At 28.9% G+C, this 18,178-nt stretch overlaps 1 protein-coding gene across 6 annotated transcripts in view; it reads right to left on the bottom strand.

Moving 5' to 3' along the window:
- The window catches only part of sei (potassium voltage-gated channel seizure), a 136,106-nt gene extending 118,865 nt beyond the window's left edge, over positions 1-17,241 (bottom strand). For 5 of the 6 annotated variants that reach the window (XM_089228280.1, XM_089228283.1, XM_089228282.1 and 2 more), the window contains exon 1: positions 16,837-17,241. In XM_089228280.1, the coding sequence (XP_089084406.1) occupies positions 16,837-16,912 (76 nt within the window). In that variant the 5' untranslated portion in view covers positions 16,913-17,241. Of the gene's footprint in view, positions 1-6,983; positions 7,082-16,836 lie in introns of all 6 variants that reach the window. The other variant, XM_089228281.1, reaches the window with a different exon arrangement.
- Between the last annotated feature and the right edge of the window lie 937 nt (positions 17,242-18,178).

Genomic DNA, 18,178 nt, shown 5'->3' on the forward strand with positions numbered 1-18,178 from the left:
TAAAAAAATTAAAACATTACTTAAATTTTAATGTTTCAACATAATATAATCGAGAGTAATTGAAAAAAAAAAATAGATGACTTTGCAACCCAAAAGCGTTTCAAAAAATTTCAGTACTGGTGTTATAGTTGTTTTTTTATTATTAATATAATTTAAGCTCGAATTCGGCGTGTAACGTATTATTTAATTTTTAAAATAGATTAAGTCACGGCCCAGGGGTGATTTGTATATGGCTAGCGTGTTTAAGTTATAATTTATACCTATAAAAATAAACATAATCCATAAAGAGGATATTATTATGCTTGTTATCTGTATAAAAGTAAAACCAGAATCTTTTAAATCATTTCCTTTACGCATAATATTGTGCAGTGTATAGGTACAATCTACATTTAACAGTGTTAGTGGAAAGTTTCCCTGTAAGATGGTGAACGAGTTTGTCGTAAAAAAAAATTATGAAACCACCTTGATAAATAATAATATGATTTTCTGTGGCACCTGATAAAATTCATGATGATCGTCATTCGTCATCATCATATGTGAGTGTTAATCACGTAGGTATTATCAGCGATCAGCCATCATTTACACATATAAGGGTGCATGATGACGGGACGCGAAAAAGCTGGTCGAGTTTCGTTATTTTTTTTTATTAAGTTTAGATACATCATACTTTAAATTCGGTTGTTCTGTTGTGGATGGGTTGTTATTATTTAATTAACGAGTATATAATAGGTTTATAATTTTTGTCCGGCGTCCCGGAAAAATTTGATGATTTTCGTAGAACGCTTCGTCATCCGCAGTTAAGGAACAATCAAATTTAAAATGGCAAAAAATATGTTTTTATGTTTTAATTTTCGCTTAATTTCTTGTCAGGTGGCACTGTTGGGAGCCTTCTTTTTCTGTATTTAATGTTATTTTGTTATTTTGTCATCACACTCACTTATTATACCAATGTATAGATTGCAAATTCACTATTTTTAATAATAATAATAAAAATTTTTGCTTGATTCTATTGTGTACATATTATGCATTAGCACCTATATAAAATTAACGTGACGCGTGCCGTCTCTGCCATTACCACCACCTAACTCCAAAATCGTGACGCTTGTTTTTTATTTATTTATTTTTGTCGCGTGGTAACCCGCGTTTGTGTGTGTGCCCTGATTCCATTTTTTAAAAAAACCTCACACAAAAAAACGAAAATACACAGTACACCCTGTACGTATGCACTGTAGCTGGATCGATGACGTTCTAACGTGACGCATACACAACAATAGTGAATTATCAAGATAAAATGTAATGTGTACATGGCGCATAATGCGGTGCCGACGGTCCTCCGAAAATGGATAATTATCCGACGACGACTGCGCAAAGACTCAGTAGACGACGGTTCAGCAGCCTGCAGCCACACTAAGTTGTAAGTGCGAGTCGCGGTGTTGTCACAAATATAGACATCATCATCATCATCCGAGGAGACATTAGCGTTTGACTCAATTAAATAGAAAACAAAATAATAATTGTTCATGACAAAGAATACTGCTAATCTAAAATTGCTGAAAGAATGGTTAGACACCAGCCAATCGCAAATGAATGCAAATTTATTTTCGGAGTTTACGAACCGATGTTTTGTTTTTGAAGAAATTGCTTGCCGCCCGTCGTCTTTAAACAACAATATGCAAAATTCAAAAATAAATTTGTTATCATGGCCTAACTCGATTTGTGGTTATTCATTGCTATATTTTGAAAACTATTATTGGCACGGTGGAGGGCCCAACTTCGTGCACATCCAGGCCGTTACACAGCACACGCCCCCGAATACTATACGTGCACGTCCCTGTTCGTATACATTTGAGATCGATACGACGCCGCGGAGTATATTATTATAAATACAAGAAAGTCGTGTCTTATCGTTGATGATACGGCGATACAGCTCGAATTCGGGGCTTAATTTCCGGAAAGAATAGCCATTCCTTACCTCAAAAAAAAAAAAAAAAAAAAAAAAAAAAAACATGAAATTAATCACCTATATTACTTATTAATTACTAATGAAGGACGTAAATTACGGTGTATAACATTACCCGGTGTTATATTATATAGATACCTATTTTAATTACACACGGCACTTTATGATTGGAGAAAACCTAATATCGAATTCAGGTACGTTATTACTTATTATAATTATTGTTGTTTGTCGCATAACTCATAATACATATATATATATGTATATATGTATGTATAATGTATATACGTATTTTGTGTGAGCTCTATAATATTTACGTGTATTATATTATTATTATGCATATAAACGCGTGTTACTGCGTAAGTCTCTCGACGAATGTTACCCATTAAATTATATAATATTATAATATGTGAGAAAATATACTCGGCACAAAATAATAATAATTATACACCTTAACCCGGCTGTCTATGTTAATATTTTAATATATTGTTCCGACCGCATTATTATTGTCCCTTTATGTTTTAAACGCGTTTGTGTTTTCCGTGTCACGGTGTCTCGACGTACCTACCTACGAATTTTGAGTATACCCATTAATACATACCTATACTGGATATTATAAGCTACAATTAATTAATTTTAAACTCTTGATATTTTGTAGTATATTTTCTCAACGATGGAACTAAACAGAATTCACTGCTCAGATTCATCTTTCAACGATTTAAATTTATTTACCTATAGAATATACTGCAGTAAAATATATAAAATGCCACGCCTGCATTATTGTGTAGGAGCCTATGCATAAGACGATTGCAGTCTATAGGACATCAAGTTTCTATAAGTCAGCTATAGTCTGTATGTTCGCATTACTTATATTTCTCGTTTGTCCACACAAAAGCTTTTATATTAATACATATAATGTAAAGTAAGAATTTAAAATCTATAAAGTGTAATATATTTTTCTATGCGTCATATTCAATCGATTGCCGTGACAACTAGGTTCGTTCATAAAACTTCAACAGTGGCGTATACGAGGAGGTGTTTGGGGTATATGACGCTTTGGCGCGTGTTATATATAAATTATTTTTTGTTACTTTTACCTTAAACAAAAGCACATAACATATATTATTATCTTGACTGGACAATTATCTTTGAACTATATTTTAATTTATATAAAGTAACTATTATATATATATATATATATATATTGGTAACATCTCTTTTATAAATAAATCCTAGTTACACAACTGAACTAGAAATAAGTGACTAAAGATACATAGTATGCATAATATATTGGTATTGTCCTCGGCGATTGTTCATGGGTACCTACATTGAATTATCATAAAAATACTATACAAAGAAAAACTGTTTTTAATATGTAAATTTAAACCTTTAAAATTGACATTATTCTACGTTACCTAATATATTACAAAAATGCAGTGATGTTAATATTTACAAATTGTATTTATTTTTGTTTCATACATACATATGAATACTGCGCTCCACGAAGAGAACTCGTGTGGGGCCGCGGGGGCTCAGGAGTTCAAAAATATTGTTACATTAAAATTACAGCTAATAATATACGAGTATGTAAAAAAAAAATAAAAGTTGTACAAAATGTTTAAACTGGAGATTACCTAAAAATTTAATTTTACTGTGTTGACAAATTACTGTAATGAATTATAAAATTAATTCACAAACTAATACATTAATAAAAACTTATAAGCTCAATTCGTATCTAATAAAAGATATATACCTACCAATCTACCATAATAAATAAAAAAAAATAATATACGATATACCAATTATTATCTTGTACTATATAGATAGACTTGATTAAGTACCTCAATAACCAAAGTTTATTTTAATTGATCATGTGTTTCCTCCCCGAAAACTGTTGTTTGACATGACTTGGAGATGGAAGACTAACTCTGTTTATTTAAAAATAACAATCCATTTAATTCATTACAATTTACAATATTTATTAAGCACAATGCATAAAATGAATAGAGATGTGTAATTTATTATATCAGTAAAATATATTTAACTCAAAATAACTTAAAATGTATTTGTTTTAATAAATTACACAATCATGTTATATGTATATGTAAAAGTACCTATTTCAGATAGGTGTAAGTTTATTTTATTTTATGGGTATTGGATTGTAGTATACACCATAATTATATTCTACGTATATTATTATTCATAGAAATTAATAAAATGTTTAGTGACATTTTTTAAATAAATTTTGTTTTAAAAGATGCCTTCTGAAAAACCACACATATTTTAGATATTTTGTAGAACCTATATTTATATATATACCTAAACATCAAACGGTATGCTTTATATTTATGTGCGCATTCAATTAAAAATGTTTTGTACATGTAATTTATTCTATTTTTATTATTCATAATTAATAATATGATGTTCGATCAAAAACCCATCTGAATGAAATAACTATAATTTATTATAATAGGTAGTGATTAAATATCTGTCTTTATTGTTGAATATTATTTGCATTGTCGCCACGCGTGTTTATTTGGAAAATCGAAGTTTTGGTTTCGGAAACGTTAAAATAAGAAACGACGATAAGACTTTCAAAAACTATTACTTTATGTAGAGCAGTGTTGAAAGTTCATTGTGTGTAATTCGTGTTTATTCCAAAACTGCAGAAATATTCAAACGATTTCGGTCATTTAAAACAAAAATAATAAAAACTATACGAAATTTCAACCCGCGTGAAATAAATACATTATAATGATTATTCGTGATGCGCAAACAAATAACGAGTGAAATCCAAATGAGGCGCACGCGTCAAATTTTCCCTCTCCTACGTCCACAGAAAAAAAAACAAATCTGGGTACGAACCAAAACGAATAAAACCCCAACAGTGTGTAAGACTTCGGATAATACTCGAGTATTTTATGTGAAAACATTTAACTAAGTCACAAACGGAAATATTACATAATACAATAATATTATTATTATTGTGTAATATAGCGTATATACATAATATGTATACTGATATATATTTAAAACCATTTTTCATAATAATAATAGTTATATCGAAACGAGCTTACAGTCCGGAAGTGAGACAAACCGAATGAAAATATTTTGGCTTACAGTTTACTCAAACGTATGGAAAATTCCTATCAACGGCGAGCGTTCTCGTAACTAAGTAATATATATTACTTTTCGGTCTTTTCAAAAGGACGTTCGTTTATTATTCAAAATATGACAACACTCTCGTACCCAAACCTTTTTTTTTTTTTAATTATATTTTCGTATAACATTAATTTATCCAACACGCTGTGGTAAAGTGATTTGTTTCATCTCGCCCCCTCGCCATCTACCCGCCATTGTCTTCAAACACCACCGTTTACCGAGTCTTGACATTTCCCGTTCAATTTTGCAACTGTTATTATTTTTTTTTCGTTTTTCGCGCATTTATTTTTTAATGTTTATGAAATATAATTATATTGTACTTAAAATTATACAGCCGCTTACGTTTGTACCACGCAGCCAACGAAAATGTAATCACTTCTTTACGTGTCACTTTTGGCGCTTTTCCCGTGCCGCCCGAAATCACAATGTTTACTTGTCTACCTCTTTTCAATTAAGCTCTTTAACCTTTTTGTATAATAATAATATGATACTAAAGTTTTTGATGGCACTTAATACACGCTCGATGGGATGGGAACGATATAGTAACAACGAAGGTTTGAATAGGACATTATATTTTTATGAAACTCAATACTCGATCATTATAATTGTATAGGTAGGTACATTGAATGACACTCGAAAATATTCCTTAACAATTTGTATACATAATTAAAGCAATTTTTCACTTCACCACGTTTAGGTAACTTATTATATAATATTGTTGTTTTGATTAAACGTAATCGTATTTACTCGCAAATACTTCAATAGTAATAACATACGTAACCGTCATTCTTTTTAGATTCTGAGCGGAGCAATGAATGTGTTGATTTCATATTAAGCTGTGTGATATTTTTTTTGTGTCTGTATTAATTTTTTTTTTTTTTTGAGGCAGTAAAATTGATAGATAATATATTCTACTATAAAAGTGAATCTAGTTGTTATTTTAGTCCTTAGGGGTCAAAAATAAACAAAAACCAGACATATTTACACAAAACTACTCGTAGTTTTTAATAAAAATTTATTTTGATCACATTTTTTTTGTTCCATACATTTTCATTTTTCAAAATCATTTTAAAGGGTTATTATTGTTTTTGTACAAGAATATGAATACACACCGATACTTACTGATCATCAAACCTTCTAGTTATTCTTATACCTCACAAACTCAATTTTAGTACATATTATACTGAATGTAATTTACTATAAACTGTGATGTAATTACTTACTATACTATAGGTACATTGTATTTAAGTTTATATATTTGAATTCCGTATAGAATCACATAAACTTAATTAGTGTTGATTTGAGTATCCAAGCATATAATAATGCATGCAATTACAGCATATTATTTAGAATGAAAGTTTTATGAATAATAAGACAGTATTCAATAATTAATAGTAAATACCTGTAAAATATACAAAATGCAATTGCTGCTGTAAGCGTAGTACCTATATACGGTGCATGGTGAAAATACAATAGTATAATATGATTATAATAATAAATTATGTTACCTATTTTAATTTATGATGAATAAATAATGTGAGTGTTTAATTTCAATATCAATATTGTAAAAAAAAAAAATAAACTGTCAAATAATTTCTGGAAAGGATTAAACTTTTAATCGTGGTTTTTGATGCCACTGGTATCTGTCTCTACTAATAGGTAAAAAATATTTTTGTAAGCCTTTTTATTTATTTAATTTGTTAATTTTGAAACGAATACGACTGAATACGTGCTAAAATATTTTAATACTACAAAATGTCAATAATAAATTAAGCAAAAAGATTAATTTTGAAAAATTCAAAAATGGTAGTAGATATGTTAAAAAAAACGACATAAAATATAGATTAATGATAACACTTCTCACTTTTGCGCTTAAAATCTTTACGGAAATCCAAAGGCATTGTAGTTTTTAATAATGATAACATACACCGTGTTGGCCTGAACGTTTCACGGAAACCATGCCTAATTTGAAACAAAAAATCTAGATGTTAAAAATCACAGTTTCTTGTACACGATTTGTGTATTATTGTTAGTTTAGTATAATATCAATGTTATGATGGTAAATAAGAATATTAATAAATTTCTTGTACAGTCTAAATTAAATTTTGGACTACTCAAGTACGAAATCAAAAATAAAGGATATCAAATAATAGCTGGTTAATTAAATTACATCAATAACACAGCTCGGTAGTACTAACAGTCTAATTTAAACATACCTATAATATATTGTAAATTTTACATAAATTTACATTCACGCTTGGTGATTTCGGGAAGAGTGGTTCTAGTTAATATAAAATCCGCACGAAAAAACTTACAACTCCAATAGACAAATTAATGTGTACTTTTGTCTGAGTTTGGACACTGCTAAAAAAAGTTAGTCTTCCTATGAGTTCTAATTAATTAGAACAATTTACATACTATAGATTTTTATATTATCATATTATATTAGTATAATACTGATGTATTTGTAAATAATTAGTAAGTACATCATATGTTAACAAATCACACGAATATATAATAAAAAAATCAACTAGCAATCGATTTGAATTAGGGTTTTTATAATAATAAAACTATATTAAATGACAATTAGAGACCCATTAAGTATGCTACCTATACATAAAATGCTACTTGCATAGTAATTTAAATTCTTTAAGTAATAACTGATAAGTATCTACATGCTACTACACATTTTAATGCTCTAATAATATTCTCTTGTCTTACCTTCCAAATGATTTTCAGTTAATATTTAAATATTATTTCGTCAGAAATTATAATTTATCTAAAAAATATTTGTCACACAAAAACGGCTCTAACACATCGGTTTAATTTATTGACCACAACCGGCACCACCATTCCTTTAAGAAATGAGAAAGATTTCCTTTTGAATTTTTCCTTAATTCTATATCTTGATTTGTCAACTTTCATAATGACTTTATATTTTCAGTATGGGCTTCCGATAATGGATCAATGAAGTTTCCAGTATAGTTTATTTTACAGTATCACGTTGACAACCAAGACTTGATAAGTTATTGGCTTATTGCATATGCCATACGCTTATCTAAGTGAATAGTTGTGACCTTGTATCGGTTTTAATTTCATTTAATATCATGCGAATAAGCATTAATTCTTCACATGTTTACACAATTGAAACCCAGAGATGCTAGGAACATCAAACATCCAAAATAGTTCTGAAGATCAACATTTAATTCTGAATCTTCAGTAGATAATCTAGCTGTAATAAGCTGCAGAAAGTAAATGGCGCCTTAATTATTATATTAATCAGTTTTATCCATTTTTTATCTATCTTTATTTACCAGTGCATTATTTTATCTGATGGTTATTAATGTTGTCGATATTAAATATGTTTGTAGACTATTTAATAGGTAGGCATAAAAGAAAATTGTAGGGAGCATACTTAACGAGTACCTGCCAAAAATAATATCGGTTAGATTTACATTGATAGGTATAGATTGAAACGTCTTAATCACTAATTGGTACTAAGAATGTTAACATTGCAAAAACTCAACACTAGCACACATAAGCTATAATACATAAATCTCGACGAGTTAGATTTAATATTGTATAAATTGTAAAATAATAGTCTAAATTAATTTTTCTATAAAAATAACATTGGCTTTTCTGTACCTACCTGTGTTTTAAAATTTAACAATTCTGGTGAAAAATAGACTTGTATAATGAATTAGTGTGTTAAACTAAATCATAGACTGTTACTATATGAGTTATATATTTTATTTTGCTATTAAATAAAACTCACTAATTAATCTAAATTTAAAAACCAACAACCAAATATTCTCTTTATTTTTAGTGCATGGTGTTATTATGATATGCATATTTATAGTAATTATAAGCCCATTTTACAATATTATATGACCATTTTTGTCGCAACTTATTTTTGATGTGTAACATGTGGAAAATGCAGATGAAAAAACTTTTTTTTGTGAACTTCTTCAAAGAATACAGAACATAAGAGTCACATATGACAGTATTTTTACAGACAAAACAAAACAAAACTATACTTTCTTCCATATATAAATTTATGAAAAAAAAATACGAAATGTATGTTAGTATCTTAAAATTTGATTAGAGATGATTTACCCATATAAATGTTATTACATAATTAATACAAATATCACAGGCTCACAAATTCTTAAATAATATTTTTTTTTATAATATTCTAAACATATTTTAATACATTCATATGTAAATGGAAAAATATTTTGGAAATTAATATTCTAAATCTGCTTAATAAATGTTTAAGCTCGTGGACTCAGAAAAACGTTTTTATTGTAATATTTCGTGAATTTAGAATCAATTTTACGAAATCCTAAATGTAAAAATCCTAATCCTACAAATATTTTGGGCATTAATATTCTAATTCTGCTTAATAAATATTTAAATTCGTGGAGTCAGAAATCAAAATATAGTAAAAAAATATATCGTTTATTAAAATACAATTTAATTTAGTTAAATGAAAACTTTTTATTGCAGTATTTCGTGAATTTAGAATCAATTTTACAAAATCCTAAATGTAGCATGAAAATGTTATTATTTTTAATTTTATCAATATATTTCTTAAGAGAAAAATTAATATAGGATCATCTTATATTTTGAAACTGAAAAAAGAAATAAATATACCTTTTTTTATTAACACAAATTTACCCTGAGTGGCATAGACTTTTGATGATTTAGTGATATACTGAAAAAATATTAATATATGTTTGACAAAATATCATACCCGGTATTGATATATTTATTACATTAATAACAAAGACCTTCTCTATCTCTGTACTCTATTAAATGTATTCTAATAAAAAAAATTTAAAATTTTCAGAACACTAAAATGTCAGAATTTTTCGAATATTTTATTTAAATTGAATTGCTCATTTGCATTTATTCAAAATACATTTCTGAAGATACATATATTTTATTCTTTTATTTTAATGATTAAAATAAATCTAAGTGTACAGAAACAAAAACAAAAAACTAATTATCAAGAAAAAACAGAAAAAAAACGGAAAGAGATAAATATTATTACAAATGTACAATAAAATAATAGTATCATTAAAACATATACATAATATAATATCTTATAACATGATGGTTATATTTGAATATTTTCGACATTTTAAAAGTAATATTTTTTGTTCACGCAAAATACGAGTTTATAAATCACTTAATTCTACAAAAAAGAATGATAAATGACGAAATATATTGTAAAGACTTTTTTAACTTCTTAATTTTACCGCAACATAAAGAATTATATTATATCCAATTATTGTATTATATATCAAAGTAGGATAAAATAAAACTCAAAATACGTTTATATAACATTATATAATATTATTATTTAATATAAATCTTTGAATAATATTTGCAAATTTTACGTATCTAATTAAATATACATAAAGCTCAAAGCTCAGAAATTCGGAATTCCATATTATAATTAAATTTAATAAAGATATATATAAAAAGGTAAGCAGCATATCTCAATTACTATAAACATAGAAGTTGTAATCATTATAGTTTCTTTCTTACAAATAGGTATACGTTTTAATAATGTTGGGTAATCTAATCATTGTTTTACTTAATTTCTGCAGGTACACAATTTAATATTTTGTACTACAATATATTATGTAAAAAAGTATAAAAACAATTGTTTGAAATTATGACAAATGGCCTATGATTTTGATGTCAAATATGATAAATAAAAAAAAAATTGCCTGAAAAGATTTTTAAATGATTATATGAATGAGATAACAAGTTCACAATATATTAACTATACTATTTCAATTTGATCCAATAAAGATAAATTATAATTTTGAATTCAATAAGATAAATGTTCAATACAAGAAAGATGATGTATGGTAAGTAAAATTAATTTTTTTGTTTTAAAATGATTTTTAATTTTTTTAGTTACAAAAAAATTATTCAACTAGACTGTACATAAAAAATAACAAATCAATTAATGCATTCCAAACGAATTAATCTAAATGTTAATTAATTTTTAAACGTAAACAATTTTGATTTATAAATGACCTGTATATGTATAACATATATACCTCATGTGTAGATTTATTTAATGTGTTCAATATTTTAAATGGTTTATCTTAATATTTAAATGAATTACACTAAATTTATTTACACTGTTATTAAAAAAGAGATTTAGTTTCAAATAAACATTTATTTAATTTTTTGTTATATTTTTCGGTCGGATGCACCTCTACATAAGAACTATAAATATTTATTCAATGAAAATATGAGTACTTTTACTATTCAAAGGTATATTACTAACAATACTAACTCGTCCTGAGATAAATCAAAATATACTTAAGGTGAAGGACAAGCTAATTGAAAAGGGAAACTGTACTTCAAAAATTAATTTATTCAAAATTATACTTAACTAGTTCACTGCAGTGCAAAACACATTAATTATAGTTACCTATTCATTATGACATTATTATTATACTGGCGCTTTTATTCGTCCACGTTTTAAATTATTGATTTAAATTTTTTTTTTGTTATAACGTATCATTATGAACGTAGGTATGATATTAAACAAGAAAATACTATTTGCTATTTGTTTTAAAATAATGTTGAAATGCTGCTCAAGAAATAAACAAATTATAATGTGAATTAAGTATATAATTTATATCAAACAAGGTTGGATCAAACTGTTTATTTTATACTTGACTTAATAATTATATGTAAAAATAAACAAACTGTTAAACAGTGGTATATTATAACATTCGTTATATTATATTAACACAAAGGTGATTTTTTTAATTTATTTATATTATACTATACGATTAATAAATTACACATTTTCTAAAAACCACTTACCTAATTAAAATATTACGGGCATAATTTGGATAAATGGTATCGGGGACACGTAAGTTATATTTTACAACATTGCAATAAAAAACACGTGAGTTAAAATAAAATATGAGATATTTTTATCGTATTTATGTCATAACAAAATGCATTTTTTACATATTTTATGAACCCATATAGCTAAATAACAGACTTTTGGTCATAGTTTATTTATTAATTTTTAGCATTATTATTTGACTAAGCTTTTCTATTTACTCGTAAATAAGGTTATAAAAACGCTATTATTAGTAAAATACTGAGCGTTTTAATTTAGTTCAAAATTTTATTTATACGTATTCATGTGAATTTCTTATTTATTCCTTACCTAAAATGGTATTCCTTAGTTTTAAATAGAGTCCATTGTAACATTAAACATTTCCTACAGACTAAAATATTTTCAAAATAATTAACTCAATAATGTAGACTACAAGTTAGAAAATAATAACAAATATGTACTCGAAGTTTTGTTGTCTTGACAAATATACCAAAAAAACAAAACAATCAAAAATGCTTGTTCATATTATTATTATTGTATTTAATGTTACGATAAGTTAGTAAAAATAATAAAACAGGTGAAATTTAGGAATTACCGACTGCCGTCGGTAAATATTCAAAATTCGAATTTTTGTAGTTTAAACTATTACAAACGAGATTTGGTAAACCCAAAATAAACAATTAGTGTAGATAAAAGCTCGAATATTTTACCAATTATGTGATAGTTTTTCTCTTGCTCTACTTAGTTAAAATATTATAAGTTGAGTAAAAAATTGTAACAATTATTATTCAAGTATATTAGTACAACAGTTCCAGAATATTTCTCCTAAAAAAATTACAAATGCTCCACCTTTTGTGTCCAATTATACCCTACATAAAGACCTCACAGTGAAAACTATGACAGAAGAAGCTGTATATTTCTACAAACGCTTTCATAATCGCCTAAAAACACACCAAAATCCATTGATAAAAAGTCTCTACACTCAAACCATACCGGGAAACCCCGGGCGTCGTCTTAAAAGGAACTGGTGCCTTGACTTGTTATAAATAATTAAATTATAAAAATACAAAAAATAAATATAAAAAAACATCCAAGTTCTAGACTCTAGATAGCGTTAATTCCCAGCCAAGTGTTACAAATGGGTGATTTCATAATCCAAAATATTCATGCTACTATTATAATATCATATATACTTATTTTGCTATGTTGTAAATATTGTGTATTTTAAATTGTAAAAAAAAAAAGTATATTAACCACTGCAAGTCCCTAATATGACTATATTATTTGATACAAAAATATATATGTTTATTATTACAAAAATTATTTTTATTTGTGTTGGCTTAAAATACTGATATATCAAATTGTACAATGCATTTTTGAATCGTGTACAAAAATATATGTTTGTTTTTAAGTTAACATATAATATTTTAATAATATACGAGTATAACGCAAAGGAAAAAAAATCACACAATTGGTAAACAGACTTTTACGAATACTGTTGGTTAGTAAAAGTCTGAACTAAAAAAATTAAAAGAGATAAGTAATTCTTAGGACACACAACCATTAACGCTAAAATTCTGAAATTTTCAGATTTGACTAAACTATTTTGTATATCTTAAGTTTTATCGACAACAATCCGACAACAGCTGGTCAAACCTAGAATTTACCAGAATGTTTTAAATAATATTAAAGCTTAAATCGTTATTACTCTGCAATAACTACTGATAATAACTATACATGTGTAATATTTTAATTCAATATTACTCGTATTTACAAATTATTAATTTATATAATTTTAGCTTTAACTTTAATTTAAAATGAATTCAATATTATATTTTTAAAGAACTGAAAAAGAAAACATTTATTTTATGATAATTAAGAACAATGAATATAAGATATTTTTTCATTTTTTCATCCAAAATAATGATTCTTTTTTTATTGTAATTGTTAAAATATATAAAGTAAAGACAATCTTTAAAAAAAAATATGACACTGAATAGTGAATTTATTATTTGATACAGGCTAATTAATTCTGCTGTCGAAGCCTTTACTCTAAATAAAAAAAAATATTATTTGATTTTACAAATCCACTACACAAAATAACTTGTCTTGTGGTACTTTTATTCCATGTAATAACTAACTAGTATAGCTAGTGACCATTTAATACTCAAACATTTATTTAAAATTTATATTCCTACTTTATTTATATTGGCTTAATAAATCGTACGATGTATACAGCATTTAATTTTCTTCATTTCTATGATGTTTTATCTAAATTTTCAGCGGAATATATTTTATCGACTCTAAAAGATTTTAGATTAATTCTTATAATTAAAATGTTAACTGCATCCAATATAGTTGCAAGCCGTCCAAAAAAAAAAAAAAAAAAAATACATAACATCTGTAATGTAAAAACATTTTAAAAATAAAAAGTTAAAATAAACATTACATTTAAAAATACGTATGTTTTTGAAGACTAGGTCAATATTGTTTTACTTTTTACGTTACAAGTCTTTATAAATGTATGCCTACAACTTTTTATAAATTAATTATTATTAGTACTGACATTTTAATAGATCGTTTGTATACTCTTTATCTTTATTATTTATAAAAGTTATTTCGCACTCAGTTACAGAAATATAAAATAATATACCTTTACGATACGTGTTTTCCAGCACCCTGCATGATATACAGTTAAACGGTTTAGTTTTGGAGCGCTATAGCTTGATTAAAAAAAACTTGAATGTTAAAAATGTAAAAACTAACTATACACAGATATACTCGTCAATTATATGTATACAACGTTCAGATGTAATTTATCATACAGCCCCTAAGGCTCTGCGAGAAAACTTTAAAACTCGACTAGTCAACGGTGTCGGTTGTTCTACCGGGCTTGAAAGTTTTGGAAAAGACTACAGGCCAAAAACGTTTCTTCGTTGGAGAAGAATAATAATAATAATAAAAAAAAAACATTCTAACCGTCGGCACAGGACTTCGACGAGAACATACTGGAAAGGGGAGGGGAGGAGGAAGAGAGAAAATAGTGTTACTACTACCACGATAATGCCCATTATACGTGTAAAATACCTATAGGCATATAACATTGTAAAACGGTTGTTAAAAGGTTGAAACGATTAGGCAACTAACTCATATATATATATTATTCGTTCTTGGAACGCGATTTGGCGACGATCGGCTGCAGTGGCGTATAAGTATAATCATAATAATAATAATATATTTAAGTAACCGTAAATATTATGTACTCTCGGGGTGTTGTGCTTCGAAAACGCGTGGAATCCGCTGGTGACGTTTGATGCAACAGACTGACCGAGTTTTCGACAAAGAGACGATTTTTTTTTTTTTTTGATTTCAAAACGAAACCTGCACGTGATCGAGAACCTAGGTACATCGTGCGCGTATACTACAACCAAAGTCGTGGACATCAATCGCCCGATATACATGTATATAGTATCATCGGAATCATACGATGTCGTCACAAAATATGGTCACCGGTGCAGATTTTCGGGGTATACACCTGTACGCCACTGCGGTACACCGCCAAAACTACTTGAAACCGCTTTAAGTATGTATGTAAAAAACAAACACGCACACACACATAACGAGTTTTTAAAACAATCGTTTTAATATTAGAAAAAATATACAATATAATAATTATACATTATTATTTCGGAATAATAAAATATGGAGATCAACGACCGCTGATGTACACGACAAACAGTGTCGATCATAATAATATTTTAAAATATGATAATATTATTATCATAATAATTGTTCGTCGAACGTGTATAAAGCGATGGAGTCACGAATACATAATAATAATAGTATTATCATCTGCTCAAAATTGGGGGAGGGGGATTTTGGGTGTGGCCAGTTTTAAAATCAGCGCCCTCGTAAGTTATATTATGTAGTTCACGGTCAATTAAATTACTTCTTAAAACACATATTACATATTAATATTATTATTATTATTATAATAATATGTCAAGTAGGTATGAGGCCATGTGATAAATAAATTGGTGGTGTAGGGGGGTAGAGACCAAGACCAAAGTCTTTCAGGTTATTACGTGAAATAACGTAAACAACCTAAAAAAATAGGGGCTTATTTACAGCACACTCCCAGCTTTTCGTTGAAATCGCGCACCCACACAATAATATAATTACAGATATCCCACTATGGTATTGCGAGATATTATATACATACAAAAAAAGGTAAAAGTATTATAATTAGGGCTAAGATTTTAATGCCCTAAAAAGTGCAAGAATAATGCCCCGAAAAGCTAAATATATGAACTGCAAAAATGCGTTTGAAAATGATATAATAACGGAAACGTGTGTACAGAGGAGAATTTTCTTTTCCAAGACACTAAAATAGAAGACATATTATAATATTGTTATTTTCTCTTTGAAGATATAATTTAAAGACACGAAAAGGTGGTCAGTGACTAGTGAGTAAGTAGTTACTGTTTATCTACTTTATATATTACACGTTTCACATTATCTGATCCAAAATTATATGTATACGTCTACCGATGTGCTGGTTTTTATCATACATTTTGTACAACTACAATATTAATTTACGTTTACTTTAAAAATGATGTGTGAGAAATGTTCCAAAACCTCCCAAAATGTGTCCTGAAAAAAAATAAAAAAAAAAAATTCGGCCTAATTCGACGGAAAATCCCAAAAACGAAAATGAAAATCGCTTCAAAATCTCAGCCCTAATCGCAACAGCAATAATAATACCAAAAACGACGACGCACGCGCTGCAGTCATATTTAACTTAATATTATTTCAACGTTACGACACTCACTGTGCGTGTCGAACTTCCTGATGATGGTCTCTATGACAGTGGTGCGCTGGGTGACATGTCCCCGGCGTATTGGCATGCCGTAACAGGCGGGATTACCCACCGGGCGAGCCCACCATACAGTCACGTTTCTGGCCACGCTGGTGCGGCGGGACGCGTGTGCGGGCGGCCGACGGCACTGGCCACCGGCATAACAGGTATTATCGACGGCGAGCGGTGTTCACGTCGGGCGGCGGCGGTCGTGTCGTGCTTCGGACGACGGACGCTTGTTCCGGGACGACTGTCGGCGGCGGCGGCGGCTTCGGCTCAGGCGGCGACGGGCGGCCAACAAACGTGTGCGCGGTGTCGCGGCGGTGCAGCTTGCGCGCGATGCTTGACGAGAGCGTCGTCGTGTTGGCGTTGCGCGGCACTGCTCCTGCCGGCGTCCACCAAAGCGCGGGCAGCGCCGCGACGCCGCCGCCGTCACGATTCGCGATCGCCCCCGAATCGTACCGAACGATTTACAACACTTTTATGCGTGCGTGTACCCTATATATATATTATTATATATAGGCGTAGGCGTAGCGTGATCGAATTCGAACGCAATGGGGTGGTGGAAGCCACGGAAGGGGGGGGGGGCACGGAGCTCTTGCGTACGATTCACCGCGTGTAAGTACAGTAGGTTAGTATATACTATATAGTATTGTGGGGTGGGGGGAGGTCTTAGTACCCTTATCCTCAACGAGTTATATCAACCTTATATACCTCCGTGTCTTGTATATAATAATATTATCACCATCGTGTAGGGCCGACGAAAGGCGTGTGTGGCCAGTGCTTTCACACAGGGTGTCAACATGACCACTATGATGAAGAACCATCAAGTAACAAGTCATACGTCAGATGAAAGACAACGTCTTTTCCCATAAAAGTCGTGCAACAATACTAAAAAATAATAGCATCTCTTTAAATATTGCAATATAGGATTAAAATATTCATTGAGCTGCGACGTGATGTACTTTTATTCACTCGAAAAAAAATATAAGCACTACATATTATTAGGATGGCATTTTTATGAATTGTCAGAGGACGGCCAAATCATTAACGCCGACACTGTCACCATTTTATGTAATTATTACTTATGTAGGTGTGTGTAGGCGAGCGCAGTGATAAGAAATCTGTATTTCCCACTGTTTTCCCAAGAAGAGTTTACCAGAAAATGCACCCTTGTGTGTTACCCTGTGATATTATGCGTGCAGATTCACCTAGTGCATTATACGAGTACATGCACTCGCCCCTATCTCCTTTGATTATTCAATTTTATTATTTTTTTGAATTTTTTAAAATACCCAGTAGGTAGTGCCTTACT

This window comes from Diuraphis noxia, unplaced genomic scaffold (genome assembly GCF_037042655.1).
Source record: "Diuraphis noxia isolate RWA-SAM2 unplaced genomic scaffold, SU_Dnox_SAM2 contig0005, whole genome shotgun sequence".
NCBI classification, from domain to species: domain Eukaryota; kingdom Metazoa; phylum Arthropoda; class Insecta; order Hemiptera; family Aphididae; genus Diuraphis; species Diuraphis noxia.